General features: G+C 41.1%; 1 protein-coding gene across 3 annotated transcripts in view; it reads right to left on the bottom strand.

Annotated features, from left to right (window-relative positions):
* The window catches only part of col12a1a (collagen, type XII, alpha 1a), a 51,498-nt gene that overhangs the window by 5,761 nt on the left and 21,051 nt on the right, over positions 1–24,686 (bottom strand). The window contains exons 24-60 of one of the 3 annotated variants that reach the window (XM_061843951.1): positions 24,389–24,534; positions 23,996–24,125; positions 23,732–23,868; positions 23,081–23,210; positions 22,829–22,968; positions 22,596–22,728; positions 22,429–22,449; positions 21,537–21,676; positions 19,932–20,061; positions 19,597–19,736; positions 18,742–18,871; positions 18,553–18,573; positions 15,713–15,855; positions 13,394–13,523; positions 13,173–13,315; positions 12,811–12,940; positions 12,596–12,715; positions 12,364–12,510; positions 12,169–12,285; positions 11,926–12,078; positions 11,754–11,828; positions 11,534–11,673; positions 11,287–11,410; positions 11,064–11,207; positions 10,313–10,477; positions 10,071–10,109; positions 9,803–9,941; positions 8,271–8,413; positions 7,788–7,897; positions 2,977–3,129; positions 2,706–2,783; positions 2,176–2,262; positions 1,663–1,716; positions 1,219–1,314; positions 1,026–1,079; positions 296–349; positions 51–104 (exon numbers count right to left, since the gene is read on the bottom strand). In XM_061843951.1, the coding sequence (XP_061699935.1) occupies positions 51–104; positions 296–349; positions 1,026–1,079; positions 1,219–1,314; positions 1,663–1,716; positions 2,176–2,262; positions 2,706–2,783; positions 2,977–3,129; positions 7,788–7,897; positions 8,271–8,413; positions 9,803–9,941; positions 10,071–10,109; positions 10,313–10,477; positions 11,064–11,207; positions 11,287–11,410; positions 11,534–11,673; positions 11,754–11,828; positions 11,926–12,078; positions 12,169–12,285; positions 12,364–12,510; positions 12,596–12,715; positions 12,811–12,940; positions 13,173–13,315; positions 13,394–13,523; positions 15,713–15,855; positions 18,553–18,573; positions 18,742–18,871; positions 19,597–19,736; positions 19,932–20,061; positions 21,537–21,676; positions 22,429–22,449; positions 22,596–22,728; positions 22,829–22,968; positions 23,081–23,210; positions 23,732–23,868; positions 23,996–24,125; positions 24,389–24,534 (4,190 nt within the window). The remainder of the gene's footprint in view (positions 1–50; positions 105–295; positions 350–1,025; positions 1,080–1,218; positions 1,315–1,662; positions 1,717–2,175; positions 2,263–2,705; positions 2,784–2,976; positions 3,130–7,787; positions 7,898–8,270; positions 8,414–9,802; positions 9,942–10,070; positions 10,110–10,312; positions 10,478–11,063; positions 11,208–11,286; positions 11,411–11,533; positions 11,674–11,753; positions 11,829–11,925; positions 12,079–12,168; positions 12,286–12,363; positions 12,511–12,595; positions 12,716–12,810; positions 12,941–13,172; positions 13,316–13,393; positions 13,524–15,712; positions 15,856–18,552; positions 18,574–18,741; positions 18,872–19,596; positions 19,737–19,931; positions 20,062–21,536; positions 21,677–22,428; positions 22,450–22,595; positions 22,729–22,828; positions 22,969–23,080; positions 23,211–23,731; positions 23,869–23,995; positions 24,126–24,388; positions 24,535–24,686) is intronic. The other 2 variants (XM_061843952.1, XM_061843953.1) reach the window with 2 other exon arrangements.

The raw sequence follows: 24,686 nt of genomic DNA, 5'->3' as shown, positions 1-24,686 counted from the left end.
GTACATCACTCGAGATTTTCAGCAGCAGACTTAATGCAACACATGCTTACCATTGGCCCTGGTCCACCTCTGGGTCCAGATGGTCCATCCTTTCCTGGTGGCCCCTGTGAAGAAACAACATACAATCATACATGGCTACAACACACTGGGGGACGCATTCCATGCAAAAACATCAGTGTCATGATTTTTCTGTTTAATCACAGAGGCTTCAGTAAATGTGTGACCAACTACAAATAAATAAATAGGTGAATTTTGCACCTAAATGCCCACTAAGCAGGTTAGAGGTGGACCTTACCCGCACTCCACTTGGTCCAACGGAGCCCAGAGGACCACGTGGTCCAGGAGGACCCTGGGAGGGGGGAAAACAGCAGACAGTCTATCACTGTGCAATGATCAGGAACAGCCTATTCAAGCAGTTACAAAATTTCTCTGCTTAAATGGACTACAACGACCAAAAATCTTGTTTTCACATTGCGTCAAGTCTACATACTAACTTCAGACTGTGCAGTTGACACATGATATCCATAAGGACATGTACATTAACAATGGCATATGCTGTGATTAAAAAAAAAAAACACCAAGGATCTCAAGAAACACTTTTTATACAGTAATAGTCTTTGGAGTTGAATGGTGAGAATTGCCCCAACAACCTCAAGTGAGTGGCTTTGGTCTATCAAAGAATGCCATGAAGATGATTACTAATTCCAAATGTAACGTTCAAAATTCTAACACAGTTTTACAGCATCAGTATTATATCCAGTTACAAGGCTGGGAAAAGAACATTTTCCATTGCCCATTTTCCCCTTTGGGTAACCTGAGTTCATAATTTAATTGCATTGCTGGTCTACCGTTTGTCAATCACCGCGCCCCACTGAGAATGTGGGTGTCCCTGAGGACGGAGGGTAATCCTCCCACTCCCGAGTGTGGTTTCCATTCTTGCTGTGTCAACTGAAGCCAGGCTCCAGGAGCAGCAATTCTGTCTTACTTCCCTTTCATTAACCACAAAAAGGAAGGGGTGTACTTACTTGCAGACCAGCTAGGCCGGAGTCTCCACGATCTCCCTTTGGTCCGGGTTGACCCTAATGTCGAGGAGAAAAGTACTTATTCAGAGTTCTAAAATACATCCCAAACACTGATGGTTGTGGAGGGAAACAGTTTAGCCATTCAAGAATTTGTCCAGCACTGATAATGATGACTTTATGGTAACCATAAACTTACAGGTGATCCAGGTATAGACAGTCCATTAGGACCTTGAGGACCTGGTGGTCCCATAGGACCGACAATTCCTGGCTCACCTCGAGGACCCACTGGACCCTGCCAAGATATACAACACAACACAGTACTTTTAAAAGAAGATAATCCTAATCAGATATTTTATTTTGAACACGGAAAACTAACTTTATAGTTAAGGAATATTTAAGATTCTGCCCTTCTATTAGAGCAAATAACTAAAATCAGATGTTGTTCCTTCTGTTGGTGTGTTTGAACATATTTATGCAGCAGGCTAGAAACTGCTTCTGGAAACCCACAGCAATAAGATTTGGCATTCCAAATGTGGGAATTGTTTTTGTCACTGGCTAAACATTGGTTCAGTTCTTCCGTTTTGGAATCAAAAACAGTCAAGGATCCTAAAACGAGTGAATGAAGCAAAGTTGTGCTCACAGGTTTGCCCGGATCTCCTCGATCGCCTCGTGGGCCCTTAGATCCTGGGCCACCCTAAAAAGGCAAGCAGTCAAAAAGCAAAGCGTCAGTGCAACAACAGGAGTAAGTTCCAACAGCCCTAAAATGTTCAGCCATGCAAATGATCCTTGCACGAGATGAATCGGGTTATGAGCACACATTATCCAGACTTTTCTGTCATTTTTCCAAAAGGCATTTATCTTTTGACGCTACCCCTTAAACCCACATTTCATTGCATGTGACTGGCCTCATGCTCAATTGCTCTTCTCAGACGAAAAGAAAATAGCTCCCGAGATGACCGACATCCTCAGACGTCTGGAGCTCAAAAGTGTATGACAGCGAAATGTCAAGCGGCTCTTTAGAGTTGTACCTTTATAAGAATGTGCGGCATTATTATCATTGTCTAAACATGTATGACCTATGAGCGAAGTATTTTATCAGCGGTAGAGGAGATGAAAACAGGTCAGAGGAACGTGGAATGTGCAGTGACCTTACCGAAGGACCGGGAGGCCCCTGGGGTCCGATGCTATCCTGTGTACATGTGCATGAGTGGGGAAGGGCCGGGCACTTTGCCTCATCTCGCTGGAAAATAAATAAATAAAGGATTAGATGAGGGAAAAACACATGCAGATAAGACCTGCAATTAAGGGTAAAAAAATAAAAACTAAAAATGAATGAACGTCATGACTGTTTTAGCCTATCAGGTAATCAGGGAGAGGTCGTGGTGCAAAACCTCCACCATTGGAAATTAGGGAAGAATAATTGGAAAAATGTGCATGCATACTCTGACCAACAGAATCTTAATAAATGTTGGTTATGTTCCAGATTTATAATGATAGCAGAAGGAACCTTTCCATAATTCTTAATGTCCAAGTTTCTATTTCTATTTCTTCTATAGATGCGTAGTAGAAACTATCCAGAGGCCTTAAAGTGACCTTCGGAATTTCATCAACATTTTCAGGAAAAATAATGGTCCAAAGTTGTACTTTGAATGACAACACTGTTGTTTTTCAAATTAAACTTACCGTAGCAGGCAGGTCGCAACATTTGTCTCGGCTGATCCAGCTCAAGCTGCAGATAATATCGAACATCTGGAGCTGGAACTAAAAAACGGTAGACAAAAATATTGAGGCGTGTTAAAAATGGCTTCCATACATGACATTGTACAGTGTTGAAAACAAATAGTGGAAACACCGCACTTTTTTTTTTTTTCCTGCATATAGACACGTCGGAATTATTTCAAAGAATTCACTTTAACTAGTTATCCACTGAGACGCTGAGCCTTGTTTGGCTTACTGTTGCAGACTGCCTCCTTCCAGACCGAGCCATTTTGCCAAGCACTTCGTAGCCCTCCAGTGTGATGTTGCTGGCCTCCTTGATGGGCTTCTCCACCACCTCTTGGCAGTCCAAGTGAAGCTTGACTTTCTCTGGAGAGACGGTGATGTGGAGCTACAGAAGGAAGATGATAGACAGGTGGCACATTGTTATACAACACATTATTGTCTTTTCCAACGTTTGCAGCTGCCAAACTTTCAGCTATGCTATTATTTGATAATGCTTGGGGCTTTTGAAAAGATGGGCTTGACATTCACTTTTGGATTTCTTTGGGCTCTGACTGAACTTTAAAAAGTGAAGGAAATGAGGAATTAAGGGAAAAGTGCAGCGTCATGGATAAGAACAACCCCACTGAACCTTTTTCAGCCCGTTTTGTATTAAGCTTCGAAAGGCGCTCATACTTGACATCCACGTAATTGCTTCTTTCAGGAAATTGTTTAGACTTTCTCAAACTGCATTGATTACGCACTCCAATATTACCATCCAGTGGTTCTTGATTCGGTACACAACGTCTGTTTGATGACTTTGCTGATGAATGGACCAGAGCACAAGGAAATATACACCAATTGACAGCAGCCTGCAGTGGTAAAACTGCAGACAGAGTTTGTATAACAATACAAAATGACTCGAGTGTCAAATTGTGTCCAGAGAGCCCTGCTTGGCATCATGAAACTATTTGCGGCATACCGAGCTTTCCTTTTCAACAGTGCACATTTTCCCCTGTTCAGCAGTTACACAGGCTTTCTTTATATTACAATAAGCGAGCTACTATTCCTTTCTATGAGGCCTTAACAACCACAAACTTGACCAGACTTCCTGGAAATTAATCTCTTGATTACTTCCTTAGTACCTGGGCCTTGGGTGGATTACAACAAGAGAGTCTTATTCTGAGGATAATTTAGTTTGAGCCAAAAAAGTTACGACAAATGCTCTTTAACTTCTGTTCATCTATCTATGCCAGTGAGATATAGTGACAGGGATTACAATAAAATGCTCTTCCTTTAGATGGCATATATATATATTAAGATTTATATCTACCTGTTGCCATTCATACGGGAGAATAAGTCATTATTTGCTCTGAGTATATTCGCTTTGTGTTCATTACAACAATCCACAATGAGCACATCCATTTGTGAGTAAATTGAGACAAGAACAACAGTTTTTCAGTGTTCATGTTTTTTTTTTTTTTATTTTGTCTAGGGTGATGTGCTGTCAGATTTTTCCAAGGTAAAATGGGTGCTTTGGCTGAATAAAAGGTTGGGGCACACTAGTGAAACATGACAGTAAATCTAGTAGATGACACTTGCAATGAAAAGATTTTGTGATGCTCCAAAGAAGTGTTGAAAAATCATCACTATGTTGACACAAAAGTTGGCTACTGTGAACACCTCACATGCAAATGCTCATATGCTCAAATTGCAGACTGCTCTTCCACGGTATCTGATTTCTAACAGATTAGTTTTTGTTGCTTTTGGCAAGCTCAGATCCTGAACCTTAGGGCAAAAGGGATATACAGCACCCATGACCTAATGAGCAAGTATGACACTAAAACAATAAGTTGGACTTCACGAAGCGCATACCATCCAAAATGCAACTAAATGGCTTTTTCAAAGCAAATCCTGCAAGCCAAGGTGGGTTCATTTTTCCAGTTGTAAGGCTCTTTTAGCTGATCTCTTCACGTGACAACACAACACATTTCTTCTATTTAAAGTGTGGTTTCTTCAACCATTTAACCCTGAAAGGAAAGGATCTTCATGTTAGAAGGAGATGACGTGGAACCGCAAGCCGCAGTTCGAAAGAGACAAACCCATCGGTATTTAGCCATTTTCTGTCCATTTACTGAAAACCCTAATATCACCCCCCCCCCCCCCCCCCTTGGTTATACAGTGTCACATTTATTACAACCGCTTACTTCTCTGGGCTGTTTTGATGCAGAAATGCAAAAGATATTGTTTTACAGTGAGATGAAATGAAAATATAATTTTTGGATGAAAAGGACCATCCCCTCTATGAACTCCTACTCCTCAAATGTGGGAGTCAGCGAGTTCCCAAGAGGGTTAGTGTGGCTCTCATCTGCAAAAGTCGTCATTGAAAGCTTTCCCACATGCTCAGCGAGTGGTAGACCACGACCTCTCAAGCCCGGGTTGCTCTTTATTTACACGTTTGAGGGGGAAAGCCAAATGCAAGCACTCTGTGATCCAGTGCTGTTGACTTCAACCACATAAAAGGTCTCTTAATATATGAAAAAATGAAAAAGCTTTCAAGGATTGCCTGTAGAGAAATGAAAGGAACCTTGTGCTCTTAAACAAAATAAAGTTCATACTTTCTACTCATTGTATTTTCCTTTCTACTTACAATGACAGTTAGCAATAACAATTAAGGCTGGAGTGTAAGAATCTAAAAGTACGCACTACCTGAATACTGTAACACTGCTTTTTGTCACTTTTACAACAAAACGAAAAAAATTGATGAAACTTAATTCTACAATTGACTTTTACATTTAAGCAATGTTTATGTTGTGTTATTTTAAATGTATTTGTGAGATTAGTCATATTTCTACAATCCACCACTGGGAAAGTTACAGCATATTTGTGTAAAGTTAGATTTATAGTATTGGTTCAAAGTGAACTTCAGTAGACCAGAGGATTTACATTTTCACTGGCAAAGCACAAGTCTGCGGTTGACTTTCAGCCATACTGTAGAATTTTCTAAGAACAAACAATCGTCTGAGACCTGATGGTTTATTTCACACTTGGAACATGGAACACGACCTGCATTGATTGAAATGTCAGCACATCAGCTAAAATCTTGACGCAAAAAAGAACATCAGTGAGATTGAAATGTATTCAACGAAAATGGTAAACTCTGACATGTAATGTTGCACAGGAACAGCGCTCGTCAAATCCTGTATTAGATACGTGGCAATGCTATAAGATCGCTACAGGTTATTCATGACACCTGTACTAGCTTTCAGTCACGTCGTTTGAATGTCTGGTTTTAAGCCCACATGTATTTACATTCATACATTTTCATTGCATACACTATACTATGAGGTATACTATCTGTCACTATAGTGGACAATGTGTCGGGAAACCACATCAACAAGAGTCCACCACAGCATCGAGTAACGGCACACAGTCAACACCCCAGTAAATAAGGGCCCGGGTAGACCGCTGAGCCGCAAACTAGCCACCCATTCGGAGCACAGTTGCCACCATGGTCACGCGCTGAGGGCTCACACATACAAATTATCCTGTCCAACAAGAGCATCAATGATGTCACTAAATCAACAGCAAACATTTTCCAGGGTCAGATTCATTTGTGAAATCCATCCAAATTAGTTTTGTGGTTTCTAAATAATGACACTAAGAATCTCAATTTCAAAACACTCTGACAGTTTTCACAAGTAAAAAAGAAATACTGTACAATGGAGGTTTGGAACAGTTCCACAGTCCAAAAATGTAGCAATAAAGAATTACAAGGAAAATTCTTCATGTGTGTACACTTCCACAATGGTATCAACAATTAGAAGTCTAAGCGAATCAATAAGTCTGATAATACGAACAAAAAAATGAATTTATCTACAAAACTCATCAAGCGTTCTTTACAATTTACTGTTTACACTGTTCTTTTTGCATTTATATGACAACTGAATGCTAAAATTAGTATTTGGTAAAACATGACATCGCAGTAGTTACAAGAGTAATCAGTTTGGTTATGTTATTTCTTGTAGGAAAACAATTGAAAACCTTTGTGTTAAAGTTTCAGGGGTCCACTCAATCTAAATGATTGGATGTTGGCATTGGATTGGTCCCCTGATTTTCATTTGGTCAAGGGCATCTTGGGAGACAGGACCCACAAATTATTCAGGATTTTTTTTTTTTTAAAGCAACTGGACTTGAAACGTGTATTTCCCTGCAGTGTTGGATATGACAAAAGTAAGAAACACCCTGATGGATCGGTGTGATTCCAACAGCCTGCTGTGTTGAAACAAAACAGTGGATTTTGTACTGTCGCTGCTAGTTTTAGTTGGATTGGACAGGATCTGATTTCAGTCATCCCAAGAGATCATACACAAGCGAGTGGGCCTAATGTAGTGGCAAATGTTCTGAAGACAAAGCTTTCGCAAAAGAAAAATAATTCGCTCTGTAGGCGGTTAGTTCAAGTGATGAGATGTTTTGACAGATTGTTCGAGGACAAGCTTCTCTTAACGAGTACTAATAAGGGACGTTTAATTCCGGGCATAATACCGTAGAATATGACAGCGTAAAGGCAGCTGTAGTCATTTGAGTTTGAAAGAGTAATGTGTAAAGCTGTGTTTATCGAGTACCTAAATGGATCATGACTAATTCACGTTCAATCCAAATAAAATAAAACACAAAGCAATCCAGCCTCCTGTGTGCGGAGCTGATTGGTTTGGAAATAACTCAAGAACTTGCAGAACATCCCCCCGTCTTCATGTGGTTATTGGATTGTTGAAGTTGAAGAATTTCTTTTTAATTGTATTTATAAACTCCAAAGCTCATTCATCAAGTAAGTAACTAAATGCTAAAACATCACTTGGACATGAGAGCTCAGCTGTGAAATTGATTGGAAATAACTTTTTGGGGAAAAGAAAGAAAAAAGTATGAGCTTGGCTGGATCTAAGGTTGGAGCTAAGACATTTTTGATCATTTAAATAATACATGAAGTGAAATGAAAACACTGATTGTCTACAATCACCATGCACAAGGACCTCTACAACTCGTTTATAGATAGTGCAGTGTGATTACCTTGTGGAAACTGCCATGGAAAATACGTTTGACTTGCTCCTCATTAAATGTGGCTCTCTGGATCTCTCCTCGGGTGTCCTTGTTGTAGAATGTGATTGTTTTGCTTGAAGCTGGAAAGAAAGGAGGCTTTGATGAAGGCTACAACGGAGCGGCACGCAAAGCACAGACGGTACTATAGAGAACACATGGGGGTTGACGGATGAGGATAACGAGGAGGTTACGAGCGATTTAATCCATGCTGCTAATCATTTGCATGCATTTACCACATGTGCAATTGCACAGTGGTAAAAGATACTTATTTTAAAACAAATGCCAAACTTAGAAGGAAACCAAATCCTAAATTAGAGTCGAGGACTACAGACAGTTCAATGAATTTCATGGTTCTGCTTCCCTTTATCCATAATTAAGCGGCTATATAAAAGTTTAATTTGCTGCAGCAGTTGTCTGCTCCAGCAGGAGCCCAAAGGACAAGAACAGCCTTACGGTTGATGGTAAGGCCGACCTCCGGATTGTTGTTTTTGTCAGCAATCTGCCAGATATCAAAAGGATCCGAAGGTGTATCGGGTAGGAGTCGGAAGAGGAGGACAATGGTGTAGGATGGAGGAAGACCATCTGGATGAATCTCCCTGTTGGTTGGCGTTAACAATTTGTATGGTCATTAACCAAAAAGCGAACACAACCAATCACATTTTTGAATATTGTGAGATTTTACTACCAAGAATATTATCCAGTCTAGTCTGTCACAAAGCCTTTAAAAACGAAATTATTACCAGTTACCCCTCTGGGCGTGCAAAATTGATCCACATGTTGAAAGAATTTTCCATCCCTTCTTCCTGACTTGAAAGTGAACTGTTTCCATTTGCTTGTCTTGAGTTTCCACACATACAAATAAATACACTATAATTCAAATGTTCTGTAGTTGCCACACGCCACCAATTGGACTTCATAATAAGACAAAACCATTAGCCCAGTGGTGAGTTGGTTATGTAAGCCACGACAGCACGGCACGGGAAGAAAAGTCCTCCAGGTAATGTACTTGGCCTTCATATGCTATAGGCCAGGTGTCAAACTAGTGGCCCAGGGGCAAGATCTAGCCCATCATACAGTTTTATCTGGCTCGCGAAACCAAATCATGTGGCTCAACTCTGCGGTTTGTTTTTTTTAATGAAAATACCAGCCATCCATTCATCCATTTTCTTAGCTGCTTATCCTCACGAGGGTCGTGGGAGTGCGAGGGTCGTGGGAGTGCTGGACCTTATCCCAGCTGTCAACGGGCAGGAGGCAGGGGAAACCCTGAACTGGTTCCCAGCCAATCGCAGGGCACATTGAGACAAACAGCCGCATTCACAATCACACCTCGGGGCAATTGAGAGTGTCCAATTAATATCGCATGTTTTTGCGATGTGGGAGAAAACCACAGTGCCCGGAGAAAACCCACGCAGGCACAGGGAGAACATGGAAACTCCACACAGGTGGGGCTGGGATCGAACCCGGGTCCTCAGAACTGTGAGGCCAACGCTTTACCAGCTGCTCCATCGTGCTGCCTATGAAAATACCAACATTGAAAATTGTCTTCACTCTTAAAAATATTGAGATACTTGAAGCATTTTTTGTTATTAATCCACCTTTATAAAACGCATTTAAGAAAACTGTAGACCAATAAATGAATTTACTGGCTTTGGATTTCAAAACTATTTCCCAATCAATTTTTTGTATACATATTAATATGAGGCAGTCATCCATTCAGAAGGGATCACAGCCATATCAGCCCTCCGTGTAAAACCATAAATATGATCACGACGAAAAAAAATGATTTTGACACCTCTGTATATCTACCGGTTTTACAATTATACTTTATTGCCAATGGTTCACTTGTGTAATCCCTCTGACTCCGAGGGAATCGAGTATTATTCTCAAAAATGACTGGGCACTGGACCTTTTTAGTGTGCATTGAAGATAAAGCCAACCTGCTGATTGCACATACAGTACACAGAGAATTTTGCATCAGTTCTTACTTGGTGGGCTGGTTTAAGTAGGCATCTTTATGCAGCCTGTAGCCGATGTAGCTGTTGAATGAGCCCGGCTCCATGGACACACCATTCATACCGGCAAATGTCCGGTCTGTGATGTTGAAAGCCTCAAGCATCCTGAATCCTAAAAATGTTTAAACATCATAGTCATGTCAACTAGTGAGAGTCACCACCATAATAATAATATAATAACCATTGAGTAACGCAAGCAAGGTCTGTAGGGATCATCAGTGTCTATCTGTGTAATGCTTACCGGGTGTGGTGTATCCATCCATGTAGATCAGAGGGCAAGCTAAAGTAAAAAAGAAAGCGATAAAGAGTTGGGGAAATACACTAGAAATAAAACAAATGTATACTTCCGCATTAGATCAGTAGAACTGTGACCATGAGCTCTGCAGGTGCTTCAATCAATTATCCCGTACATTGCAAAAGTAATGTTTACCCATTGAATCAGGAATTCTCAAAGTTTAAAAGACAATATAATACTGGTCTTACTTGAGGTAGCCGTTTCACAGATGAATGTGATCAGGTTGTCCTGGATCTTGGCAAAGGCATCGTAGTCGTCTACCACAAACACGTGTCTCGCACTGGGTTTGCTCCCAATGTTTCTCAACTCTACCATGTCCACATCAGCCACGCCAACCACAAATACACTGTAGCCTATGGAGGTAACCACACAAAACAGTACAATTGTTAAGCTTATGGGAGAAAATTCAAGTGCAAGGGTTTATACAGGCTTAACTCTAAACTGAAATGGTACCAAAAGTTGAAAAGAAAGTGGATTGTTTGTTTGTTGGCAGCTTATTTCCTTGTTATGAAGGATGACATAAGATGTAACAAATTGACTGCTGTGGTGGACTGTAACATTTACTGAAAGAAAATAAATCACAGTCCTTGATCCATTATTCCCGGCTTAATGCATCACTGCTCCATAATGTTAAACAGAAGTTTGAGTCAGTAATAATAATCCTTTAAACAAACTCGCCAAAATACAAATGGGATGAATATGACAACTTTTTTTCACGCTTTGTAATTAACTGAGATTTTTTAAAAATCAAACAAATAAAAATAAATAAATAAATATATAAATCTGCAAATGTGTGTGTGTGTGTGTGTGGTGTGTGTGTGTGTGTGTGTGGTGTGTGTGTGTGTGTTGTGTGTGTGTGTGGTGTGGAGAGAGGCACATATTTCAATAATTCAAATTTGTATTTGTGAACAAGACAAATGCAAACATTTTTAAGCATACCAGCATGCTGCAGCTGTATCGCACTCTTCTTAACTTCATCCTGGGAGCGTCCATCTGTGACTACCACTAGAACCTTGGGAACATTCCGCCTCATTCCACTGTCAGAAGTGAACACCTTATCGTAAACGTGTTTCAGTGCAATACCTGGGGGGAGGAGCAGGAATCAGCACCATTATCACACTTGAGCGTTTCACCTTTCAGACGCACGCTTCAAGTTCAGTACCTGTCTTGGTGTTTCCTCCTCTGTAGCGGACATTCTGCAAAGCTGAAACCACGACCCCCTTGTCATGGTATGTGTTGAGTTTGAACTCAGTCTTAGCATCATCGCTATACTGCACAAATGCAACCTTTTCAAAGGGAAAGATCAGACGAGCAAAAATGAAAATCTGATTCTTTATATTCTACGTAATCCAAACAGTATGACTTTGCATATATTCTGATCCAATAGACACCACAGAAGTCCTTCTGACCTGCATTCCTTTCGGGCTAATGACATCAAAGGCACCAGTCATGCTTATGACAAACTGGATGACCTTGTTGAAGCTCTCATCTCCGATACTCCAAGAGCCATCAATGAGGAAGACCAGATCTGCCTTGGCACCTCTGCAGACTGTAGTTAAACCACATTAGAAGCTGATTACAGCCTACCCACTGAATGTATATGATTATTTTCCATGTAAAAGCTCTCACCATCCAAAGCCGATGGAACTGTTGCTGGTGGTGGAGGGGCCGGTGGTTCGGTTGGCATTTCCGTGGGTTTAACCACTTAAGATAAAATGAAAATAAATCTAATTAAAAAATACTATTACAAATAGCATGTAATTACATGTGAGGACATGTAATGAAACGTAACGGATCTTACGTGTGCGCTCCCTGACACTGACTCCAGGTCCCTCCATGCTGGGGGTCTGCGTGTACACAGTTGCAGTGTAGACTGTGTCAGGTGTCAACCCATCAAAGCAGTAACTACTCTCAGTGCTTCTGACTGTGATCTCCTGAGCTCCACGTTGAGAGGCTGAGGGTGGAAAGGTAATGAGATCTAACTAATTAGAGAAATAACATTCCAATCGAGGTTCTTTAAGACAGAAATTACTGATGCACTCACGATTAACAGGTTGGAGTTTAAGCCTGTAGGACGTTGCAGCTCTGTGTTGGGCCCAGCGGATGCAGAAGGTGTCGTAGCCCACATTATATGTTGTCAGGTCTGTCACGTTCAGGTATACTAAAAAAAGACCCAAATCATACTTGACTGTGATGTTGAATGCAAATTGGAGGTGATGGACTTCAATTATGAACTTACATGTAGTGCCCTGGCCAATCAGAGGTCCACTGACACCAGTGCCGTACTGTGCCAACACTTTCAGGTCATAGGTGGTTCCAGGTGTCAGGTTATTCAGTTGGTGAGAAGTGACGTCGCCGACAAACACCTCAGTGGACTCATCGGAACCTGAGAGGGAACAGAAGCAGGACACAAGGTGAAAATTTGGTGTATGTTCACAAAAGTACCCATTTCAAGAATGAAATATTCATACCATCAGGCTGGTAGATAAGCTTGTATCCAGTAACTCTTGATGGGGCGGGATCCCAGGAGACCTTAAAGCGTGTGTACCATTCATCAGAAACTCGAAGATTCCTTGGTCCAACCATGGCCGCTGTAGGAAAGACCAGGAATAATAATCTAGCTATCTCACTCGCTCCCTCAGGTAAGTCGGACCACCAGTATCTACATGGGTGGAATGGTCTGTACCTGTACGACCATCTCCTTCCAGCTCTCCTCCTGGTCCTTCACCATAAATGGCAGTCACTTTGATGTTATAAGGGGTGTCTGAATCCAGGTTCTGCAGAACCACATTGTTTCTGTTCCCTGGGACTGTAGTCTGCAAGACATATGACACGTGTTACCTGAGATAATCAACAGTCATTCTAATAGGTAGTGTATGGACTAGTAGTGACACAGTCACACACTAAACACCATGACTGTGTGTCTGTTCCCATTAATGTAGCTAGTGTATGTAGTATGTGTTTATTTCTTTTAAAATGCAAAAAAAGTACCACTCATTTTATAAGGATACAAAGATCAACCAAAATACAAATTTGACAAATGCTTACATATTCCTCAATGGGGTCTCCAGTGGTTGGGGCATAGGTGATGCGGTATTGCAGGACTGGGCCGTCAGCATGTTCCCATCTTACGGAGAGTGTAGAGGTGGTGGGGTCGTACACACGCATGTTCCTGGGGCCGCTGCGTGGACCTATATTTGGAGAAATGTTAGTACCGGTGTTTTTTTTTTTTTTTTAATCAACCCAGCATTTAATCACAAGTTCCGTACGTGTTTTGCCATTGTCAGTGATGGTTTCTCCTTCACCATCACTGTATAGGGCAACAACTGCAACATTGTAATCAGTGTCTGGGATCAGATCGGGCAGGAAGGCCGTGGTGGAGGTCCCTGGGACCAGAATCTGCATACAAGCACAGAATATAATGTTGGTAAATACCAAACAGTGGGATTTTTCCTAAATGGTTTCATTCTTAACGTGTGTTTTGATTCAGCATAACACTACATCTTACTGCCAATGTCTACAAGATTTGTGAGACATTAAAGCAAGGGACACAAAAGGACCTATTAGATAGACAGTAGTGACAATAAACTAAAAAAATTTAGAAAGTGGACAACGATTGCTAATCTGAATGAAAAATAGTGACCACGCTGGAGAGTAGTGTAGTGCATGAATGAGAAGGGTGGAGGGGGAAGAGTGAGGCTCCAGGGAGAAAAGATAGCGAGGGTGGACGACTTCAAATACTTGGAGTCAACAATCCAGAGCAATGGTGAGTGTGGTAAGGAAGTGAAGAAACGGGTCCAAGCAGGATGGAAAAGTTGGCGGAAAGTGTCTGGTGTTCTATGTGACAGAAGAGTCTCCGCTAGGATGAAGGGCAAAGTTTATAAAACAGTGGTGAGGCCAGCCATGATGTACGGATTAGAGACTGTGGCACTGAAGAGACGACAGGAAGCAGAACTGGAGGTGGCATAAATGAAGATGTTGAGGTTCTCGCTAGGAGTGGATTGGATATATATATATATATATAATATATATATATATATTATATATATATATATATATATATAGAGAGAGAGAGAGAGAGAGAGAGAGAGAGAGAGAGAGAGAGAGAGAGAGAGAGAGAGAGAGAGAGAGAGAGAGAGAGAGAGAGGGAGAGAGAGAGAGAGAGAGAGAGAGAGGGAGAGAGATTTGGATAGGTTTGGAAATGAGCTCATTAGATGTACGGCCAAAGTTGGATGTTTTGGAGACCAGGTTCGAGAAAGCAGACTTCAAGGGTTTGGACATGTCCAGAGGCGAGAGAGTGAGTATATTGGTAGAAGGGTGCTGAGGATGGAGCTGCCAGGCAAAAGACCAAGAGGAAGACCAAAGAGAAGGTTGATGGATGTTGTGAGGGAAGACATGAGGGCACTTGGTGTTAGAGAGGAAGATGCACGAGATAGGCTTAGATGGAAAAGAGGACATGCTGTGGTGACCCCTAACGGGACAAGCTGAAAGGAAAAGAAGTAGAAGGTGTAGTGTAACCTTGAAATTTAGATTCCTATTTTTCAACAGTTATGTTTCTTTTTTTACTTCTTATTAATGTCCTGAGTTTAACGTGGTCTTATTATCTCCTTTTATTCCTCCAACATCATTTACTTGCTTGTAATCCCCAGCTGTATCTCTTTGTAATGAGTCTATCCAGTTCCACTCCTTCTGATCATTCCTGGTCGATACATTGATTTCCAGATTCATTATAAATTCCTCTATCACTAGTTCCTGTTCATGTTCATTATTTTCCAAGCTCGATTGCTTCTTGGCTGTAAACCCTCCCCTTCAAGCAAATAAGCAAATGTGAATTGTATTGACGTGACATCTTCATGCCAATCACTCCCAAAAAGACCTTTCGCCTCTTGATACACACCTGTGTTGTGCGTTCTACTGTATACAACACTCCCTTTAACTCATCAGTCCCCTTTCTGTCAACACTGAGAGAAGGAAAGAGCCAAATATTCCTTTGAAGTTATGGAGTGTGTTTGACGGCAGGGAAGGCCACGTTTTTCGCACACAATACTAGGAGTTGCGTGAGAACTGAGTTGCTGGAGACTTTCTCCTGGAGAATATTAAGGCCAACAGCAGGTAAAACTGTCAATCCAAAGCCAGTTGTGCAGATGAAACAGGCCATATTGTAGTGGATTCATATCACATGCACCTCGGAAAAGGCCTTAGTTGCGAAATCCTCACTATTTAAAGCAGACGGCGGGGAGAGTGATGATGTCACAAGTTGAACTTCAAAAGTTATTTACATACTACCAAAAATTCTTTCCACGTTAAGATGTGAAACACCCGTTCCAGATGTTACATACAATGGTAAATGAATTAAAGAACTTCTGCTTTCATGAACTCTGGCTCAGTTTACAGTTCATTGCTAAAGTCGAGGTACGAAAACGCGACATTTGGTAAGTAGACCAATTTTTAGCTTGAATGTCTCATTATGTGACATTACAGTTCTCGTGGAAAATGGAAGAGTACATTATATTATGGTGAAAAGTGGGACGTTAGGATGTAAAAATGCATTTAATACATTCCTCCCCACTTGCTTGCCGGAAACTCACCGACTCAGCCGGCTTGGCACCAGTAACAGGAGTGTAGATCACACGATACTGCAGAACTGGGCCTGTTGCATGCTCCCAGCGTACGTTGAGGCTGTTGGTTGTGGGGTTGAATACCTGGATGTTCCTGACAGGTCGACGCTCCACTGCAAAACCGGGAATGGTGGATGGTAGGAAGACAGTCAAGGGTGGAGAAAGATTAAGAAGAAGAAGTAAGAGGTCAGGGTCAAGAAAAGGTCAAAAGGAAAGTAAAATATGATGAAAGGATCATTGGACGGAGTGAAGAGTGATAGCGGGGCAAGGTTAAAGGCCAGAAGAGTAAGTGTTCAGACAGATAGCAAAGAGGTAGAAAGAAGGATGAGACAAAACAGACTAGTTAGATATAGACCAACAATGCACAGATGTCCCCTGAAGACAATGAATTGCAAGGACAAATGTGCCCCCCCCCCCCAGAAAAAAAAAAAACCTTCACAGAAAACACAATTTAGGCAACAAGCTTGACCCCTTTGTTGTTTCTGAATCTTAATTTTTCAGTATGTTGAGTTGTTTTGGACACCTCTCTGCTTCCAGATAAGTGTAAGCACAGTTTGAGACATCCCTGCTTCTTGTTAAGGTGCATAATTTTATTCGAGAGGTGTCTTATAGCTACGTCAATTGGGAAGATTGCAGAGTTAAGATACAGAAAACATGTAACTTTGGCATTTATTTTGTTTTTGTCATATACTGTATATCATGATTGTGAATCTCTTTGAACAACGAGCGAAAAAGTGCTCCAGATAGTGAAAATTGTTTTTCTGCCTTTGAAATATTTTTCCAAAGGGACTGCATCATCCCACGCAATAAAAAAAAGAGAGCTGTTTATCGAACACAACTGGTGTGACTGAGAATATTTCAGTAAAAAGTGTACAACATTGCCGTGCAACCAGCAGAGACAAATTAAAGATGTTGCTTAATGATCTTGCGATCAACAGGAAAGTTCTTGTCAGTGCCTTAAACGTGAATGAAAAGGATACACAGAGTGTGTGCGCACGCCCGTGTGACTGAGATTCAAAGATCCAAAGCAGATGTTTAGAGCTTTTGTGCTGCTCTTCCTTTATAACCCCATAAATGCAGGGGTGGGGGAACGCAGTGGGCAGAGTGCTTCTGTACTTTCACAGGCTGAAGCAAGTTGCCTGAAGCCTTTTGGGATTTTCTAAGCACAGTAAATAGCAAGTGAATGGCTGCAGAAGATCCATGATGTTGAATGTGACAGAGTAAAAGAACTGGAGTTGATAATACAGTGTAATTCTGGAGCTCCAAAGTCAACAAAAGTGCAATGTCAAAAGTCCTTTTTTGCAGACATATGGTTGGATTAGTGGAACATAAAGGGGATAGGTTAAGAAAAGCACGGAATATTAAAGACTACCGAAATGATAGTAGAAAGTAAGTGACCTTATCCAAGAGACTCTAAGGTCATAAAGAATATAAAGCCTGCTATTCATTTACATCTTCCCCTCTTTCTTTTTCCTTAAAGGAGGGCCAGTTTTTCAATGCGCCCCCTCCTCTGATACCCCAGTCCCCCCATTATCCTAACCACCACCCTTCATTCCAACCTATAAATGGACAATATTACGGTAAAGAAAGATGAGACACCATATTAAGGCTGCCAGCTGAGGAATTCCTTCCGACGCAATAAACCCACAAAATGCTCGCTCATTTCTGGTGGAGGTTGGCGGTTTGAAACTGTGGGAATAAGATGTGTTTGTAGTCCTACTCATTCACGCGCAGCACATTTTGCTGACTCTTACTGCTTGTTTAATGAACAAATGGCAGTAAAGTTCATGATATGCAATCAGCGTTTCTCGGTTTGTGTAATATTTTGAAATTTTTGAAAGCTAAAAGTGCCCTGGAAGCCGCTGAATACCACACTATTTATTCTGGTGAGACATGAAAGGATTCCTGTTTTTGACAAAATAATGGAGAGGACCACAACCAGAGTAGTGGAAGGCTCTTTAGGTACCTCGAGAACACATGCACATACAAGGCGATGAAAACTGTGTCAGCATGATTGGTTATTTCATGAGGTAAGAGCAGTTGCTTTGTCATTCAATTAAAACATGTTTTTAAAGATGCATTTCTTGATATTCCATTGACCCCGATGATTTACATCAATTAATTTTTGGATATTGTGACAATTGCATCTGTCATCAAAATTTTAGATATTAAACTTGTTGGAATGCACACGCTTCATACGGTATGAATATCAAGAATTGCTGCTTTTAAAGAGACAAGATCTTTGTTTTTTTGGATGCAGAGATGGCGTCTTTAGATTATTGGATGGCTCAGTAAGTGTGATGGATGGATGGATGGATGGATGGATGGATGGATGGATGGATGGATGGATGGATGGATGGATGGATGGATGGATGGATGGATGGATGGATGGATGGATGAAAAAATGGAAAGATGAATAAATTAATGATGACTGGATGATGGTACGGACTTCAAAAACAAAGAAATCTCAACCATGTGTGACATGGCATGCACACTTGAACTCTGTCTTCCGTCATTTAACATGACTTTTGTTAGCTCATTCTGATGAAACGCATTGGGATGAGCAGTAGAGTGACCGTCACACAGCCCGGTGAAAAATGGATAGCACTTCAAGTAACCATGGCAGCACGGGCCCACCAAAGCTTCACTTGATGATGATGATGATGATGATAATGATGTGGTGATGATAACGATAACCACCAGGGTGATGATGTTTGACCAATCAACAACGGTGAAGATTGGCCAAAAAAGAAAGCATGCTTTGACTTAAAAAGGAAAAACAGAATTTTTCCTTTGACATATTTACTTACACGGATCACCACTCCCGGACACTATAGAGGCAAAAATAGAAAGCCTTCACTGGACATTTGCACTCAGAATATTTATCGTTGATCGATTCCTCACAATACAAACTGGTACACAACTCACGCAAAATGGGAATTAACCCCTAGAAAGTGTATTAAATTTTAAGATAGAGTTCATGCAGTGGCTGGACTTACATGTTTTGCCATTTTCTGACATGCGCTCTCCCTCTCCAACAGAGTAAACAGGAACCACAGTCACAGTGTAGACAGTGTCAGACTGAAGGTTCTTCAACACGGTGTTGAATGTGTTCCCTGATACTTGGACCTGAAGAAGAGACAACCAAAGGTGTGTTAGATGGATGAAACAAAAACTATTGAAGTGGTTTCATAAGAACGGAAAGTGAGGTATGGGAAAAACACTGACGCCAACCCAGAAAACAGAAGACCTACAAACAGGTCATGAATGGGAGTTGAGTCCAGCTACACAAGACTTAGCTATGACAAAAACTGCACTACCAAAGACCATTTGATGATGTCTAAGGTAGGAATGACAATTTTCAAACATATGGAAGATCTCTGCCTCTGTTTAGGTGTAAAATTTATTTGAACAGAACAGACTGTTATGAATGAGAGGCCCCGTAGCTCAGTGGTTAGAGCACTGGTTTGGTAAACCAGGGGTTGTGGGTTCATATCCCACTGGGGCCTCCACTCCCTGAGAAGGGTTGCGTCAGGAAGGGCATCCGGTGTAAAAATTGTGCCAAACGTATATATGCGTCCATCTGAGATGATACGCTGTGGCGACCCTGAAAGGGACAAGCCGAAAGAAACACACAGACTGTTATGAATGTGAAACTAAATAAATGTTAAATGCCATCATAGATGTCTAACAAGTTTTGAAATCAGATCCTTAAATGTAGAGGGGTGTGTCATTAAGACCTGCTTAAACAACCAACCTAAATATTGGTACAAAGGAATCTGCAATCTATCAATTTTTCATGACTTCAATGATTTTTTTTTGTTGTTGTTGTTGTTGTTAACTTTCGAGGTTACCATGTCTTCTTGGCCTCCAGCTGCAGGTTCATAGAAAATTCTGTACTGTCGCACGTTGCCCTCAGCAGGGTCCCACTGAACATTCAGGGTGCTTGTAGTAGGGTCAGTGACCTGCAGGTTCCTGACACCACCCAAAGGCTCTGATATAAAAGAAAGTAACTTAGTACTCATGTAAAAAGATCATATCTAATTGTCAGACAAATGAATGAATGAATTTCAATTGAAATCCTTTTCACCACAAGCCACACATGCCTCCTTCACCACTGCAAATACTCATTAAAGATCCTCCTGTTGAAACTTGTCATTGGGAAGCATTCAAAGTATAAACATCTTACTGGTCCTGCCAAGTCCAGTCAATTCTCTGCTGACTCCCCGAGGGTAAACTGCTACCACACTGATGGAATATTCAGTGTCAGGGGTTAGCTTGGGCATGAAGAGATTGGTCTTCTTCCCTCCAACTTGGGCCTATTGGGGGAAAAATGGAAATTTCAGATTCCTTGTTTTATATTAAAATCCAATATCAAATAATAAAGTTCAAATAAGCCATTTGTGCTATCAAATGTTGAAAAATGAAATGTAAATCTGTGGGATCAATGTGTTTCCCAGATGAATGAAATACCACCACCATGGGATACTGTATTTGCAATCTGTCTGTGTGTACTTCTCACTGTTTTATCATTAGTAACAATTTCAACCTTTAAGGCTCAACAAACTAGGGGGATCTTTCTTGAGCTAAAAGGAAAAGAAGAGACTTTATATCATCCTAGAATTAGGAAAGGGTTCCTCTTTGGAAGTAAGGCCAAATGTGCCTGACATAATCCTGCAAAATGCAACACAGTACTGTAATGCCTAAACTACTCTGAGATCCCCAAGGTGACTAATCTTACATTCATTTCATGTTTGTTTTTTTTAAAGCCACAGTTCAATCAGGTTCAAAATAGGGACGCAGTCCATGTAGACTGAAAGTGTAAGTAAAACCATGTGAGGTCAAGTTGAAGCTGCAGACAATCAGACAGAGCACATTATATGAAGAACACAAATATACATTTGCTTTCTCCATCCAGTGAGTCATTTCCAGAATATCTTTTGGGTATTAAAGTAGAAAAACCTGGGAAGTAATAGAGCACAAAAAAAATCATTTGTGAATTAAAACACATATGTAATAAGTGTATTGGACAGTAAGTGACAGTTTAAAAAATAAACTCACTCACACATATGCCGAGAAGCAAAGTAGATCAGAAGACTTTCTTTATGCTGCTTGAATGCATGCATGAGTACAGTTTAGACTTTCCTGTCAGCCTAGATTGGGGAAGTAGTGTCAACCAAGTAAAACCCAAATTAAACTACCATCTGCCATCCACTAAGCCTGCAGAAAGAGTGCCCATGACCAGCAGGACACAGTCTCCACTGTTCGGAAACATTGAACGAGGAAAAAAAAAGAAAAAGAAAAACTCAGACAGGTTCCGTCAAATAACGGTTGCCTTTTCCAAACAACAGTTCAGGAGGTTTGACTTAGAGTAAACTGCAATAATGCAAACCTGATGCAACTGAGTTCAAGCAGGGCATAAATATTGCTTGGAGGAGACTGCTCTGAGTGGGTTAAAAATCCAAAACGGCAATTTAACAGCTCTATGTTGCCTCGAGCCCTGCAAAATATGAATGTATCTGTATTGCTGCAAGTAAAAAAAAAATCTATACATGCAATGCAATCTTTGCATTATCGTAAATCCTTTTTGGTTTTCATTCTTATTCTTTGGCACTGTTGTTATAAATATCACATTTCCAAACAAATTTAAAACTTCCCCCCTGCTCATTTAGTGGCAGAGTAAGTAATCTGAAATGACCTAAACATTTGTGTTGATTTTTGCTTCTGTTTATGTGTGTCAGAATTGGGTATGGCCACAAAACCTTTTATTACCGGTGCTCAGTCTTTGACTTACGGTCTGGGTCCTGCCTCCAGAAGTGGGAACATAGGTGATCCTGTAGTTCTGGACGCGGCCTGGAGCTGGAGTCCACCTGGCGTTCAAGGTTGTGATTGTTTCATTGAACACAATCAGGTCTGTCGGAGGGGCAAGTGGAGCTGGAGAGCACATACATGACAATTACAACCTTGTCAGCATGGAAGCTTTTTTCATAAAGTAAAAATTGTCGCTTACTCATTTGCTTAAACTGCTTTTAAAGACGCTGTCCTTGATATTCCAACCATTGACTCTGATAGTTTGTCAAATGAATCCAAATCTATTTGTAATCAAATTACAAGATAACCGATGCATTGGAATGCACATGCTTCATATGGTATGAATATCAAGGATTGCTGCTTTAAAGGAGAAAAAAATACTCATCCAAAGGGATGGTATCTTTTCTGGTGCAGGGATGCAGTCTTTGGATGAACTGATGGACCAGTGAGTGCAATGAAGGGATGGATGGAAAGATGGAACAATGAATAAATGATTGATGGATGGATGATGGAATGGACTTGGAAAACAGGGAATTTCCCATCCTGTGTGGCATTACATGCACATTTCAACTCTGTCCTCAGCCTTTTAACATGACTTTAGTTAGATCATTCTCAAAAAGATTTTTTGGGATAAGCAGCAAGGTGACAAGCACACAGACAGAGATGAAAGATGGATAGCACTTCAGGTAACCCGGCTGTATCAGCGGCAGCAAAGCCTTGCTTGATGATGATGATGATGATGATGATGATGATAATGATGATGATGATGATGTTTGACCAATGAACAACAATGCAGATTGGCCAAAATAATAAAATCATGCTTTTATCACTTTGAAAAGGAAAATCATAATTTTCCTTTTGACACATTTACTTACACGGACCACTTCTCCTGGGCACTACAAGGGCAAAAATAGAAAGGTATAATGGGCGCACCCTTCACTGAACATAAGACTTTCACCAAGGTCCCACATGGACATATCCTCATGCAACTGGGCCATAACATTAAATGCATGTTAATTTGGTATCAGTGCAGTCATCTTACATGTCCTCTCAGTGCCAAGCAGGTCTTCGCTCTCAGACTCATCAGGATAGATGGCAGTGACTGACACATCATAGGGAGTGTCCGGCTCTAAGTTCTCCAGGACGTGGGTCGTCTCGTCATTGTTCAGAATGGCCTGATGAGCGTAATATAGAATGTAAAACAGTTCTTTAAAAGCTATTTCGGAAAAAGTAAGATAGCTTCCAGTTTCTTCTGAGAAATGTGGGCAGACATACATATTGGAAGTTGCTCTCTCCCCTCTTGGTCCAACCAATGCGGTAGAGAGCCACATCAGGAGCTCCATGTTCCCAGGTGGCTCTGAAACTGGTCTGGGTAATATCTGAGAATCGGAGGTTCTTTGGGGCGGGAACCACATCTGCAAGATGGAAGATTGGAAGTTATTGTAACTTTTCACCAACAAATTAAACAAGAACTACAGTATGCACCTTGTCATTGTGGTGTTAGTTGTGTTTCATCTTCACTCTTACCAGTGATTCCTTCACCCAACATGGTCCTCCCAGGACCCTCATCGTAGATTGGAGTAACAGCCAGGGTATATTCAGTCTGAGATATCAGGTTGTCTAGTCGTGTACTGGTCCGTGATCCACTCACTTCAAGCTGGAAAATTAGTTTTGCAAAACATTATTCCAAATTGATAAACTGAATTTGTAAACTGATTTAAGATTTTGTTTTCATTGTTTTGCCAAGTCTTGCATAAGTTTCCAGTAGACTTTATTCAGAAGCCACATCAGACAAAATGACATTTTTATGTGTCTGTGTTTTGAGTGGCATGCTGTCACGGAGTTAGGAGGAATCCCATGATCCATAAAGCCAAAATTTTGCTATTTTGTGGCCAGACCACTTTTTCCCCTAGTCACTACATTTTTCATTTTCAAGCTGACAAGCCTCGAGAGACTTCCACATATGTTTCCAGAACAAGAATTCTCCCAAAAAGGAAGCCCGTCTCTCCACTACACAGCACCATTGCCCACTTTTGACTCTTGGTCTTAACCTTTTCATTAGACTCAAACATATTAAAAACATCATACACCCAGATGACATATGAGACATCAGTCATCATCAAGTTTTCAGTGGTATTATTAGATCCACACTGAAAGAAATAGTTCATTCAAACTCACCTCCTTTGCTTCTCCATCCTCAGGCTTGTAGGTGATGAGGTACTTGCGGACAGGACCAGGAGCAGCATCCCAAACGAGCCTCATGGTGCTATGAGTGATGTCATCGACCCTGAGTTCACCCACAGGTGGCAGGGGCACTGAACAAATAATCAGTCACAAATATAAACTAGTCAGACAAAAATGTTGTCTGTATGATATTCCTACTCTACACTTTTAAGCTTGTGCAAGGTCGGAAACTAGAATGTGAATTCAGTCAGCACGCACAGGTGACTCCTTGTTGTGTCAGAGGCTGGCTGGCTGACTCCCCATGCAGGGCAAAGAGGGAGACCGAGTAGGCTGTGTTGGGGAATAATTTCACCAACTGGACGTCAGTTGTATCGCTACGCACGTTGATCTGCGGAAGACAACACAGGGTTGGAAGTAAAAGACACCTCTGGGGTACTTTTGTTTTTACTTGCAACTTTTAGAAGAAAATCTGATACTCCCTTGGTTAAATGAGATTATTTATAATCATGCACACTTTTTTGTAACAATGCTACTTTTGTATTTCTCTTTTTCCTTGGAGGCAGTACTGGTAGCTGTGTAAAAATGTGACTTCGCTGTTTTACACCTGTTTTTTGTCAAAGACCACTCACGAGTATTCACAGGCATTTTTACCTGCTGCTCGTCAGTTGGCTCCGTGGCATTCATGGCGTTGTAGAGGATCATGTAGCTTGTAGCGCCTGGGACCGCCTCCCACCTCACCCTCATTGTAGTCATCTGCTCATCAAAGATGTCCATCCTTCTCACACCAGGCAGAGGTACTGGGGGGTAAAGAGTGAAGAATGATCTGCGAACATCATAATTATAAATTCTCATAGACAGAGCCTTTTTTTTCCATCTCTATATTGTATTTCATTGGTAACAGTAAATCTTATCACCAGTGTGCCAGTGAAACTTCAATAACTACTTGAAA

Source organism: Syngnathoides biaculeatus, chromosome 15, assembly GCF_019802595.1.
Source record: "Syngnathoides biaculeatus isolate LvHL_M chromosome 15, ASM1980259v1, whole genome shotgun sequence".
NCBI classification, from domain to species: domain Eukaryota; kingdom Metazoa; phylum Chordata; class Actinopteri; order Syngnathiformes; family Syngnathidae; genus Syngnathoides; species Syngnathoides biaculeatus.
The sequence above is the reverse complement of the archived record's forward strand: the minus strand, read 5'-3'. Positions and strand labels throughout refer to the sequence as shown.